The sequence below is a fragment of the Fusarium falciforme genome, chromosome 1 (genome assembly GCF_026873545.1).
Source record: "Fusarium falciforme chromosome 1, complete sequence".
In the NCBI taxonomy this organism is placed as follows: domain Eukaryota; kingdom Fungi; phylum Ascomycota; class Sordariomycetes; order Hypocreales; family Nectriaceae; genus Fusarium; species Fusarium falciforme.
The window spans coordinates 2,739,473-2,752,109 of record NC_070544.1 but is presented as its reverse complement, the minus strand read 5'-3'; the positions used below and the strand labels follow the sequence as shown (position 1 = coordinate 2,752,109).

General features: G+C 53.9%; 5 protein-coding genes across 5 annotated transcripts; 2 read left to right on the top strand and 3 right to left on the bottom strand.

Annotated features, from left to right (window-relative positions):
* Positions 1–479: 479 nt before the first annotated feature.
* NCS54_00074400 (Hypothetical protein) lies at positions 480–2,750 on the top strand (the record flags this gene model as incomplete). Its single annotated transcript, XM_053146386.1, has 3 exons — positions 480–521; positions 587–853; positions 903–2,750. 3 exons carry the CDS (start codon positions 480–482, stop codon positions 2,748–2,750), a joined length of 2,157 nt encoding a protein of 718 aa, XP_053002361.1.
* Positions 2,751–3,513: 763 nt separating this feature from the next.
* On the top strand, positions 3,514–4,513 carry NCS54_00074300 (Hypothetical protein; the record flags this gene model as incomplete). Its single annotated transcript, XM_053146385.1, has 3 exons — positions 3,514–3,582; positions 3,640–3,909; positions 3,956–4,513. 3 exons carry the CDS (start codon positions 3,514–3,516, stop codon positions 4,511–4,513), a joined length of 897 nt encoding a protein of 298 aa, XP_053002360.1.
* A 354-nt stretch (positions 4,514–4,867) lies between these two features.
* On the bottom strand, positions 4,868–6,930 carry NCS54_00074200 (Chitinase; the record flags this gene model as incomplete). Its single annotated transcript, XM_053146384.1, has 3 exons — positions 4,868–5,900; positions 5,949–6,047; positions 6,110–6,930. The coding sequence occupies 3 exons, from the start codon at positions 6,928–6,930 to the stop codon at positions 4,868–4,870; spliced, it is 1,953 nt and encodes a 650-aa protein (XP_053002359.1).
* A 1,884-nt stretch (positions 6,931–8,814) lies between these two features.
* NCS54_00074100 (Hypothetical protein) lies at positions 8,815–10,920 on the bottom strand (the record flags this gene model as incomplete). Its single annotated transcript, XM_053146383.1, has 4 exons — positions 8,815–9,417; positions 9,471–10,264; positions 10,316–10,598; positions 10,648–10,920. 4 exons carry the CDS (start codon positions 10,918–10,920, stop codon positions 8,815–8,817), a joined length of 1,953 nt encoding a protein of 650 aa, XP_053002358.1.
* Positions 10,921–11,858: 938 nt separating this feature from the next.
* NCS54_00074000 (Hypothetical protein) lies at positions 11,859–12,308 on the bottom strand (the record flags this gene model as incomplete). Its single annotated transcript, XM_053146382.1, has 1 exon — positions 11,859–12,308. The coding sequence occupies one exon, from the start codon at positions 12,306–12,308 to the stop codon at positions 11,859–11,861; it is 450 nt and encodes a 149-aa protein (XP_053002357.1).
* Positions 12,309–12,637: the final 329 nt, after the last annotated feature.

Here is a 12,637-nt window from a genome sequence, read left to right as displayed (position 1 = left end):
TATAAGCTCAAGCAGAACAAAATAAAACAAGTTTAAGTATTTGTAAGCTGAAGTGAAGGTGCTGTGTGTCCATGATGACTGAGTACCTAGGTACGGAGTAATACTGTGTGCTGTAGTCTTATATGTCGTAGAGTGGTAGAACATTCCTCTTTGGTCATGGTAATTTGGTTGACGCGGTTGAGGCTGGGTCCACTTTTTGGCCCCCAATACGAAGGCCTCTGATTGGTCACATGCTCGCAGCCTTGTCGCGAGAAGTTTGGGGCTGGTGCAAGGACTCGTCGCTCTCTCTAACATCTCCATCGCATTCTTACTTGTTGCGTTGCGCCAGATCATTTCGTCACCGTTCGCTGGCCGATCAACTCATCGAACCCCCCCGGCGCCGAATCGATAGCGACGCGCAATTTTGTGAATACTCAATCGCACCATCACAGGCGTCGACACGCTGTTGCCTCGTCGGCCGCGACGATTCGACTTCCAGCATGGCTCAACCAGATCCTAGCCAGGGCGTCCCCCAGGACCTCGTATGTCAACACCACCATGCGCACGCAGCCTTCGTCGTCGCAATTCCCCTCTGACAGTCTCGCAGATCCAGCATGTCCACCTCATCTCGGCGTTTCGATACCCGGCGATGCCCCGGCTTGACCTCAACGAGGTCGCCAAGTGGCTCATGAGCGCCCCCCAGGTCGCGCGAGACCGAGCTCCCTTCTTCTGGACATATCTCGAAAAGCCCACCGACGGCACCATCCTCCTGACCTGGCAGCCTCTGCAGCGCCTCGGGTCCACGTTTGCGACGGATGGATACGTCTGGGCTCCCCCAGAGCAGCTCTACAAGCATGACCTGGGCAACGGATTGGTAAGGTTGGATAGTCATTGTCACGATATGCATGCTAAGACACGCCTAGATGCTCGAGATTTACTACCAAAAGGCCGGCTACGTCCCCGGTGAGCAGTATGCCCTCCACGCCCGTCGTCGATGTCGATTAGTCCCCGTCCCCGGCCATCCCAACCCTCCTCAGCCCGATGTCAGCCTGTTCATTGTGCATTACGGGCCATCGGAGCCAAACGACAGGATCCCCATCGCCATGATCCCCTACGACGAGCGCGTCAACGCCCTCATTCAGCAGCGGCACTTTCTGCAGCGAGCCGGTCAGATCCGTCGCAAGGAGTTCATGCTGTCCGACCGAGTCAACTGGCCCACTCTACCCGACCCTACCCGTCAACAAGTTCCTCCCCAGATGGCGCCTCGGGGCGTTCCTCAGCAGATGGCATATCCTCCACAGGCCACGCCCGGTCCTCCTGCTAAGCGCGCGAGGCACGCGGCGAGCCAAGGTGGTCAGGCTGCCATCCCCGGGATGCCTCAGCTGGATGCGGCGTTTGATGACGACGAAGATGTCTCAAGGGGCGACATGTTTGACCATCTTACGCCAAGAGAGATTGCTTTGAGTCGGTACCAGCAGAATCACGAGTGGATGGAGGAGATCCTCTCGTCTCCATACCGGATAAGCCAAATCACACCGGCCGACCTCGGTCTTGGTTTCAAGGGCGAGCTGGCGTCATTGACAGAGGGGATCTTTCCCACTCAAGGAGCCGACGCCTTTGCAACTGGACCCGATAAGCCTTATATCGGCCGACTAGACCCCGAAAAGGCAGACGAGTTCCGCAAGCGAGTCACTGAGCACATCGAGTCGACCAAGGCTGAGATAGAGAGGATGCAAGCGGCTCATGCCGAGGCTCTCGCCAAGTTCAAGGCGAACTCCATCTTTGACTCTAAGGAGAAGGAACTACGGAATGTCGTCGAGGGAACTGGCACTGAGATCTGGCGGGTTGAGGGCAAGGTAGACCCGCACGACGATGACCCTTCTCCCCGTCCTGTTAGCAAGAAGACGGCCGAAGAGATAGTGTCAGAGGTCGAGAATGCCACGGGAAAGAAGGCCGTGAGCAAGCCAGTAGTGTCTCGTATTCAAGACGGTGGTTATCAGGCTCCGGCGCCAGAACCTACGCAGGCTGCGGCTCAGCTGTCACGTCAGGCTTCGCAGTCTGGCTCACAGAACAGTGGTGTCATGATTGGGGAATCTGATGTCGATATGGGCGGCACCGCTGCCGGACTGCTTGACCAGATGCACACAGGCATCTCAGCCACATCAACGCCCATGAACACGTTTGGAACTCCTCAGCCGAACCTGACAGCGTCGGGAGCCGGGACTCCTTCGAACCCGAATGTCCCATCGCCTGCTCCCGGGCAGGCTGGGGCAACATCAGCACCAGGCGGTGGCGATGTGACGATGGGCGGAACCGAGGCAGCCAAGGACCAAGCTACCACAGCGCCTGATCAGGGAACTGGCAGTGGAGAATGGGTTGTCGTGCCTAAGGACGGCGCCACTCCTGATCCAAATGCGCCTGCTAACGCTGCTGCTGGGTCGGGTACAGCATCTGCAAATGCCAATACTCCCAATGCACAGGGCATCGATGCGAAGCCAGCAGCCCCCAAGACGGCCTCTGCAGGGGCGACGCCAGCAGCTGCAACACCAGGTGGTTCTCTATCATTTGATCAGAACGACTTCAGCTCGCTCGGCGACCTGGATACGGCAGGAGACGCGCTCGCTGGCTTTGATGGGCCTACGTTGGACGGCTCGGCAGGCGAGCTTGGCGAGGGTCTGGATCTCAGTATGGACATGGAGGACTCGGCGTTTGGCGATGCCTTCCACGGCGTCGAAGCCTCCGGGACTCCGGGACAGGGCCCTGACATGTAGGGCTTGGGCATGGGCATGTGACAAGTCTGGACACGGAGGCCGGTTGTATGGACAGCCAGGGCTAGCTACAGTAAAGTGCGGATCGTAGATGAGGCGCGGCTTAGGCTTGGGGCTGGGGCTCAAACGTCGGAGAATGGCGTGCGTTGTGTCAGGGGAGCTTACTGTTTCCTCCTCCCGACAAGGTGACGTTGGTTCTTTGTTTTTTTGCCATGTAAGAGTCAAGTTTTTGTTGCTGTTTTTAATACCGTAGCAACTACGGAGTACCAGTAGATCAAAGGGCAGGGAAAATGCTAAACAAAGGAGGTCTTTTTTTTTGGGCTATGTATGTTTGATCTGCAACGACTTGTCTAGAGTTTCAAGTTAAGGTGAGGCGGGTTGTGGGCGTTTGATCGTCGCTCAGGGGGGTTGGGGAGTTGTATCAGAGCTTCTCTTCTCTGAGGCTGAAACATTATGTCGGTCTCGTAAGGGTTCTTGGCCTGGCCTAGATGGCTTGGCAAAGTTTGAGGATGATGTTTTACGACGGCTCGGTTGACTTGAACCGAGGCGTTGTTTGTTGATCAGGTCGGGTATATCTACCCTCTCGATGTCCAGTCTCAGTGTTTGGTCTCCTCAAGCGCTGGGCGACTTCATTCACTTTCTTCTCTGCTGGGCAGTTTCTTTTCGTCTCTCCTTCTTTTCCTTTTACCGATCGTTTGCATCTCGAAGAGCATCTTCTCGTTGATCTCTAAACCCTTAATCGTTCCCTCTCCTCCTACACTTAAATATGCTTTCACGATGTTATATCGCCCTTGTGGCTCTACGAGTTGCGACAGCACAGCTGATCATTGAGCCAGTAAGTGCAGTTATTTTCAATGTTATTATAATGTGCAATGAATCTAACATCTTCAAGTCAAGTTCAACGCTAGATGAGCCTAGCGAAACCGCCGTGCTATCCGGAGGCATCCTCATCGAAACAGTTGTTTCTCAGCCCCCCCCAGCACTCAGCTTCACCGACACCTTTGATCCGGAAACAACAGACGGGGTTGTATCTGAATCGGAGACGACTGAAGTGCCTACCGCAACTTCGGAGGAGAAGCTGTTGATTGATACAAGCGTTCCACCTATTCTTCCTGGCCTGGCATCATCTGATGCCTCAGAGTCTTCAAGCGTCTCAGAGACCGTAAGTAGTAGGTGTTTCTTTGGAGAAATCATATCTAACTTCTCAGGATTCAATTCGTTCACCTAGCTCACCTAGCTCGTTTACTCCGACGGCCGATGGCAGGATAATTAGCACTCCACGACCAGTCGCCACTCCGACAGCTGTCCTGACACCAGGCAATGGAACTTTCACGGGCATTCGCAACTCTACTAGAACAGAGGCCGGTGCTTCTACAACCGTCTTGCCAAGCTCGGGATCTGGTGGATCAGGGTCAGGATCAGGGGGCAATGTGAATGAGGGCAGCAAGAACACTGATAAGGACGAAGATGATGAAGATGACGATGAGGATGATGAAGACGAGGATGACTCGGACTCGGACGACGAAGACAGCGATGATGAAGATGAGGATGAAGATGAGGATGAGGAAGAGGAGGAGGGTGGATCTTCGAGCTCCGACTCTAACTCTGCCGGCGCCACGACATTTACAAGTGTCACTCGCGCCGGAGCAACTGCAGTCGCAGAGTCTGCTTCTGCCAGCGAGGACCCTTCTGCTGCTCATCACACAAGCCCAGGGGCTTTGTTGTGTCTATCAGTTCTCGTAATGGGGGCAGCTATCCTCGTGTAAGCCAGTAGTAGATGTAGCTTCACATCAAGAAGATTCGGCACAAGGGAATTATGGAAAAGAAACCTGACGGTCAAATTAGTCCATCAAAGTCTGCAGTATCTCTCATAAATGGTGACAACGTGTGCCGTTATGGGGCAATATTCACGAGCAGTAGTTGATTGACTAACATGACACAAGTATTTAACGACTTGATCTAAAAGTTACAAAGTGAATTGATCAACATAATCTAAGGCTTTTCGATGCTCTATAAAGTATACTACAAGGATATCTCCACAGACGAAAGAAGAAAGGAAAGCAAAAGACCCCCCCAAAACTCCCAACATGCAAAATAGGAAGAAAAAGGAGAGTCAAGAGTTACGGCATCCCACGACGAATATTGTCGTATACGCTCGTCGGGTACCTTAGGAGATTCTGAGACACCTCCAGGGGCCCCATACTCTTCCTGACGGCCGACACAACGCTCTTGGCCCCCAGCTTGTCGCCGCTGGCCTCCCAGTAGAACGCGCCGCCGAGGCCCCTCCGGGTGATGTACGCCGCCTTGAGCCTGGCAGAGTCGGCGCTGTCGGTCGTCACGAGCTCGCGTTTCTGCTTGTCGTAGGTGATGATGGTCATGAGGTTCTTGTCGATGGCGGCCTTTGCGCCGGGACGGGGCAGGTCCTTGAATAGGTAGATGCCGTTCTCGTTGCTGCCGCCGCCGAGGCCATTGTAGCTCTGGCCAAGGCCGGCTGTATTGGCGAATGAACGACCGTAAAGAGGGATACCCATTAGGATCTTCTGAGGGGCTACTCCGGCCCGGACATAGTCGTTGATGGCCCTGTCGGTGCTGAACTTGGTTGAGAGGGGATTGCTGGATGACAGATAGACGTTGGCTTGGTGGCCTGTAGTGGTATCCCAGCCACCAGCATAATCATAAGCCATGAGATGCCAGCCGTCAAGGTACTGGTCCATGGCTTTGAGCTTCATAATGTTGTAGTTGGCAGGACCGGCAGCCGTGGCGACAGTGAGCAGGAAACGATAGTTGAGCTTGTTATCTCTAGAGAACTTGTCAAGTGCCAGACGAATCTCCTTGAGCAGGTCGACATAGTTCTGAGCCTGCTGAGCATTCTGCGGATACTCCCAGTCCACGTCGATGCCGTCAAAGCCCCAGTCGCCGAGTAGCTTGACGGCACTCGCGGCGATCTTCCTCCGCCCGGCCAGCGTGCTCGCGGGTTGGACAAAGTGAGGGCTCAGCGTCCACCCGCCGAGGCTCATGAGGACCTTCATGTTGCGGTACTTTTTCTTGAGAATGTAGAGTTGCTTGACACAGCCGTATACGTTGTTGCCCGCCTCGTTCCACGAGTCTCCCGGATAGTGCTTGTCGGTATCGGCCCAAGTGTCAATAGATTTGCTAGACAAGGTTAGCAACAGTAGACTCTTCAACAAGTCAAGCACTTACACAGTTCCATCTTGGGCGATATCCAGGAAAGAGTAGAGAACGTGGGTGATTTCTGAAGCGGGGATGTTTTGAGGTTGAAAGTTGGCTCTGTAGATTCCCCTTATCTCATCAGCATAGTTCCTTGTGTGATCCAAGCCTCGACACCATGCGGGACCACTCACCAGTTGGTAAAGTAAAGAATGTTTCTCCTTCTGACGCCTCGGGTCTCCAGGATAGTAGTGTTGTCGTTGGCCTGCTCCTCTTCAGACGAGTCGTCTTCAGGGGCAGTGCTCTCGGCTGTGTCCATGCCAGGAAAGTCTTCATCAGAATAGTCAAAGTCGTCGTCGATAATGTCAGTCTCCTCATCAACAGCACGCGGCTTCTTGTAGCCGAATGGCGACCTAGGAGGGATAAACTCGGGCACCGTAGACTCCTCAGGTGTATCCGACGAAGGGGGGTTAGACTTCTGAGGTCCTCGGTAAGGGCCCTTGGGCTGAATGAATTCAGGAACCTTTTCTTCGACCTTGACCTCGTCAGAATCTGCAGTAGCAGCAGGCTGATCCCCCGAGTCTTGGTCAGAGTCCTGAGGCTTCTTCTTTGCGACCTGGAAGAACTTGGGAGGGATGAACTCGGGGACAGTCGAGTCCTTGGAGCCGACAGAGTCGCCAACCTGAGGTTTGCTAGGCTTGCTGGACTTGTTGGGCACCTTGACCCACGGCTGCTTCGGCGCGATGAACTCAGGGACGGTGCCGTCCGAGTTGTCTTTGTTGTTGTTGTTTGGTCTCTGAGACTTGTTGGGGGCCTTGACCCATCCCAGCTTGGCCTTGACCCAGCGGGCGTCGATTGTTTGGTCGGCAGAGTCGGCAGTCGTGGTTGGAGTATTCCGGTTGCCGTGGCCATGGTGTACCTCGTCATGGAGATGTCTGTGTCTTGTCTCTAGTCCGGGAGCAGCGAGCACTGCTTGCACCAGGAGAGGTACGAGTAGGATGAGACGCTTGAGCATATCTGAGCGTGAAGCTGAAGGTGTGTGAGAAGGGGTGGATGAGTTGGTAGTGAGTGAGTGTTTTTGAATAAGGCCGAGTAGATTCAAGTGAGCGGCAGGGCTTCTTTATCAAGATTTGTCGATCAATACCCCGGTACAGCCAGAGGATTCCAGACGTCAGCTCAGGACTGAGAGCCAAGATGCTGAAGCCGGCTTCTGAAGAATAGAGAGGTTGGTGAACTCGACGGAGCCGGAAGTATATGGCTGAACCACTTTAAAGAATGAAACAAGGTGAGGAGTGCCGTGATAGAATAGGAAACAGCTTTAAAAGAGTGAAACCGCCTTGTCGAGAAGGAAGTGAGACATGAGGAGACCTGAGGCTGCCCTAATAAGGGCTTGAGTAGCGGATGCCAAGAGGCTTTGGCATGGAGAGTCCAATACATGACCGGACTATGCGATACGTTGGCAGACGCGTGTGCAGCTTGGCCCTCGAAAGGAGCCTAGACGATCAAACTGCGGAAAGCAACGACGCCAGCCCCCGCCTCAAGCGATACCCGTTCTCGACTAAGAGGGCAGAGCCATCAGAGCCGGAAGGGATCTAGAGACACGGTGGGGAATAGGGAACAACGTGGGTTGGCATGTCTGAAGCTCCCTTAAGGAATGTCCCTTGAAGTCAGGTCCGGCACTAGATGGGACACCTGCGGAAGGGCTGGCCCGCCTAGTGGTAGATACTCACGATAGAGTTCGAAGAGTCTTTCAGGGCCCTATTCAAGGGAATGTCCCGTGCGTCTTATCGTGGTGTTGATGTCCATGGTGGACGAAGTGGCTTTCCACCAGGGGCAAGCCATCCAGGGACAGATCTGTTCCTGCGTAAGCCTTTTGCCATCCATCTGATCGACTTTGATTCTCCAGCCTTGAATCTGGCTCTTTGAAGAATCTTTGTAGCAAAAATACGTCGAGAATCGTGAGAATCGTCACCTCAAAGTCTTCCGACGTAAACGCTTTCGTCAACCACGATCAGATAACGCCGGATTCATATGTCTCACAAGGCACTTAAAGTCCCCTGTTCACATGAACCAATGTCTCACTTTTCGCCTCCTCGCCTCCCAAAACCCATCCTTTACCACGAGGGCAAAGAATATCGTTTAGTGGCGCAGGGGATTTCGTCAGGCACGAGGCACAACGAAACTTGGCATCGCGACGACGGCTTCACCGAAGAAAAACGACATCGTTTACTAACCAGAAAGTCGAGACCTCAACCGTGGAGTCCGGGGTTCGGCATGGTATCGCCGTTGCCGTTGACCTGCTGATCCAACGGACAGGAAGCCAGGCCCGGCTCTAGAACCAGGAGCGAACAATTTCGAGGCTTCTATTATTTGAAATAGACAGGTTCCTGGTTCCCTCAATGGAGAGGCCTCTAGGTGATTCCCTCGGTGAGGCGTCTGGACGCTATTGAAGCCATCGTCGATAGTCACCGCCTCGAACCCCTTCAAGGAATTCCTCCCTTGTCATGTTGCATTCCAATCAAGGGCGTACCCGACTCAGCTACCTGGTTTCGTCGAGAGTATTCTCCGCGTGTCTCGGATGTGAGACACGCATGACCACCCTTGTGATGAATGCATTGTCACGTCACATCAAGGCATTGTCTGGAGCCATTCTGATGGGTACACCGTCATCATGGTCCCTCGATGCAGTACCTCGTACAACTTCAAGTTAGTAAGAATCAACGTCTGCAAGAGATACCCTCTTGCCTCGTTCGAATGTTTCCTCAGGCTTCGTAGTCCGTGAGGGCCTTCAACGAGTCTCTTAGTAGGTAGTGCATGTCTCATGTGAACCTGTGTATTAATCAAACTTGTCATTCTGCGTTCTTGACTATAAGTCCCAGTCAGTCAAATCCATCACTCCTCACACAGAAACAGCCGCAGCCCTCTGGCTAAGACTCCATTTCCTCGTCGCCAGAATCTGTCGTTGCCTAGCGCTGGCTTGACCTTCGTAGCCATTCTTCCCAGAGTCGATGGTCTCGAGGTCGGCCAGCTCCTCCGAATGTCGGGGCCGCTCGTCGCGCCTCGCCGACAGGTAGAAAAAGTCCCAGAGGAAGCTCCGTTCCAGCTGGCGAGGCTTTCCGTCGGCCGTCCAGTAGCGTTCCTCGCTGAGCTCCTGCGAGAGGTGGCGACGAAAGTAGCGGTCCTGAGTCACCCACCAGGCGCGCCAGACGAAGAGGATCACCAACGTCAGGGGGATCGCCGTGGCCCAGTAGTACCAGAAGTTCTCCCCGAACCGGTTGACCTTCACCGACTGGGCCATAGGCGCTTTTTCGTCTCCATTGTCCTCCTCGTCGGGTCCGAGCCAGTCAAACATGGACATGCCAAAGAGCGTGCCGAGAAACTCGCCGGGAAGGAAAATGGCCGTGATGACAGCCAGAGCCTTCATGGAAGAGCTGTCGCGGGTTGATGCCACTGCCATGCGGGCGTTGAGGATGTTGTCCTCCTGGGCCATCTTACTGTAGATCTATGTCGTATAAGTAGGCATATCTCAGGGGGAGGGCGGCAACCTCAACTCACCATGTCAATTTGAGCACGGCATCTGGCCTCTGACATTCGCCTATCCGTCTCAAGGCCCATGCAGAGGCGCAGCAATCCATCAAGATACTGCCTAATCTCATGCCAATGCGGTCCCAGCGAGTCTCCATCGCTATCTTCATCGGGCAGTCGAAGCTTAGGGAGGTTCTTGGGCGGCAGAACCGGGCTCACAGGAGCAGGTCCTCGTTCTGGGTCAATAAGGATAGGGCTCAACATGCTGAGATCCTGGCCAAACGGTTGGACAGAGCTTCCCATGCGCTCAGTGAGCTCGTCACCAGCGAGAATCAAGACCTTGACGGCACGCTCCATCCAGCGGATTGTGTCCAGCAGCTTGATGGTGTCCTTGAGAACTTCGTGCGCCCTCTTCATGAGCTTGGTCATGGTCATGGGTCCCCAAGCGATCCTGGCTCCGTCCTTGCCATTGCTAAAGGTCCGGCTGAGACGCCGACCCCCTGGCAAGTCCTGCTGTTCAAAGCCGGCGATGTTGCTCACGTCGTACTCAAGGTTTGCAACATTGGAGTTGTTCTCAATGACCGCCTCCTCACATCGCATGAATTGCACTTGAAGCAGCACCACTGGCGTGATCAGGGGGTGCGCCCAGTGAGTCCTACATGACTCGAGGCGGTGGTCGTACTCGTCGAGATCGTCGAGGTTGTGCCGTCTTGGCTCCCAGGATTGTCGGACTAGGATAGTCGCTGTACGCTCCTTGACGTTGTAAGTCATGGAGAGAAAGTCGCATGGCGTCTTGGGCATCTCGGAGAATGCGAGGATAATGCCTATGCTTGTTTAGTTGCCGATACTCTCCATGCACTTGATGCAAGGCTCACTCAGGCGCGATCTGTCCTTGGACCAGAACCTCGACTCTGTGGTCGTACGGGTTGAGTACTGCAGAGTAGCGGGATGCAGGTCCATGGCTGCCAGATCATCGACGGTCATGCTGAGAATGTCGCGGCCACCGTCATAGATGGTCTTGCGCTTAAAGCAGATGCTGCAGGGCGTCAGTGAACACGACTCTCCAAGGCTGGGCTTTGAAAAGACATGCACTCTACGAATACGGCCTTCCATTCCGGCTGATGGAGATTCATCCTGGTCTGGCTTGCGAAAGGTTCCCTGAGATCGGGTCAGTCGAGTATTACTTCATCGCGCGTCAAATACACACATTGCGATCAAGGAGGAACCCGTGACGAAATGCCTTGTCAAATAGGGCAGTTCCAGGAGCGTCATCACGCGTAAAGTGATGGGCAATATGCTCATCTTCCTCTGCTACGTGCTCTCTCAGGGTGGCCGGCCCCGATTCTTCAGGCCTCTTATAGACAACGTACTCGTCGTACTCGATGTTGGAGGGTGTGCCGTTGGCAGTGATCAGAACCTGACTGGAGCAGACGCTCTGATCATAGTTGAAAAGGTCCAAACCGTGATGAACCAGCCCCATTAAGGCGGTTGAGCTCCACCGCCGGAAACCGACAGTGTAGTCTTGCGAGACTTGAGAAGAACGGCCACCCTCTTGTACCGGGCGGAGAACTCTGGAAACATGGGATCGCACGAATGTGGTAAACTAGAAAGGGGAGAAGGGGAAGAAGGGCGGAGGATGAAGTGTGTGCGTGTCTCTTCAGCAGGTTCGCCCAGCGGGTCGCGGCGTGTTATAAGCTTGGTCGGGTTTGTTTGCCAAGAGGCTTGTCGATCAAGCTGACCGGGGGTCACGTCGAGTAAGCCACCACAGTTGGGCGAAATGCACAATGACGACGGCGTCATGGGGGAACCGCTCGGGCCCAAATCTTCCGTAGGAGCGGCGCATAGATAGCAGGTTGGGAGTTGCTCATGTGAGGGTAGCATTGCGTCGAGGATGCGGCTGAGAACCCCGGCACCCCGGACCGTCAACGGCGAATGAGAACGGCCCGGAGCCCCGGAGATTCTCGGACGTGAAGGAGACGGAGGGGGCTGGGGCGGTGGCTTAGATCCGGGGGTTCGATGGAGATGCTTCGCTTTCTAGAATGTGGAGAGAAGAGAGATGACAGACGTCGGGTCAGGTGTTCACGTGGGGGCTGCCTGTTCCTGGTTCCTTCCGTTCTGGGGTCATCTCGGGCACAAACGCTGAGGCGAAGCTCAACCTTGAAGTCTAGAACTCGGGCTATTAATTAATCCCTCGACCCGTGATCGATTCTGCGACGTTATCTATGATTGAGCCTTGATGCCCGACTCCTTCTGATAAATACGAGGCTGTCGACAGAGTGTCGTTGGGCTACAGTCTTGGCATTGTTGGTGTTTAGCCCTGTAACAGGCCGTTATTTATCCAGGGTTTGTCACAGTTACTCATGCGTTTGACTGGAGGGAATTAAACATGTTTGTATTGGTCAAAGACTTGAGATTGAACTAGATCGGAGGTTGGCTTATACCATGTTGTTGGTCCTCTTCATTTCTTGGTTCCATTTCCTCTGTTGTCTGTTGACTCTTCTCGCATTGACTGTTCTCGTCGTTTTGGCCTTGGCTTGCAACCTCCTTCTCTTCCTCCTCGTGACTCTCATCATCTTCACCGTGATTAACACTCTCCTTCTTCTCCTCTTCCGTTTTCCTCTCGACCTCCTCCAAGGTCTCTCGGATACTCCCAATCATCTTCCTCGCCTTAGCAATCTTCTCATCAATCGGGCCACACTCTCTGCAACTGCACTGCAACTTCCGTGATGTCGGCGGGTAAGGCATTTGGATACCACAGTCGCATTCAGTCTTTCCGGCGATGAAATCTTCGGCCTCTTTGCAAAGCTTGATTCGGAGACCCCAGCGCTTGTGGTAGCAGCTGAAGACGGATTGTGAGTACTGGCACATTTTTGGCGACGGCTCAAGTGTCTGGTAAGATGGCGAGAATATTGTCTTGGGGACTTCTCTTGTGTGAGTTGACAACTTGGCATCATGGACCATTAGTGATTCAGCAACTTGTCTCTACTTGAATGATCTCCAACATTTTATAACTTCTTTGTTACTTCCACAGGCTCCTTGTTCTCCTTTCAATGCGCCAGTATGCGTGAACAAGGCATATTTGGGTGTGAAGCAGAACAATACATCGGAAGTAAAAGTTTCGGCCTTCTGAAGGCTTCTCCTGCTTCACTCAGGGGAAACTAACAAATACTAATTGCTAGTATTTGAAACGCCACTGC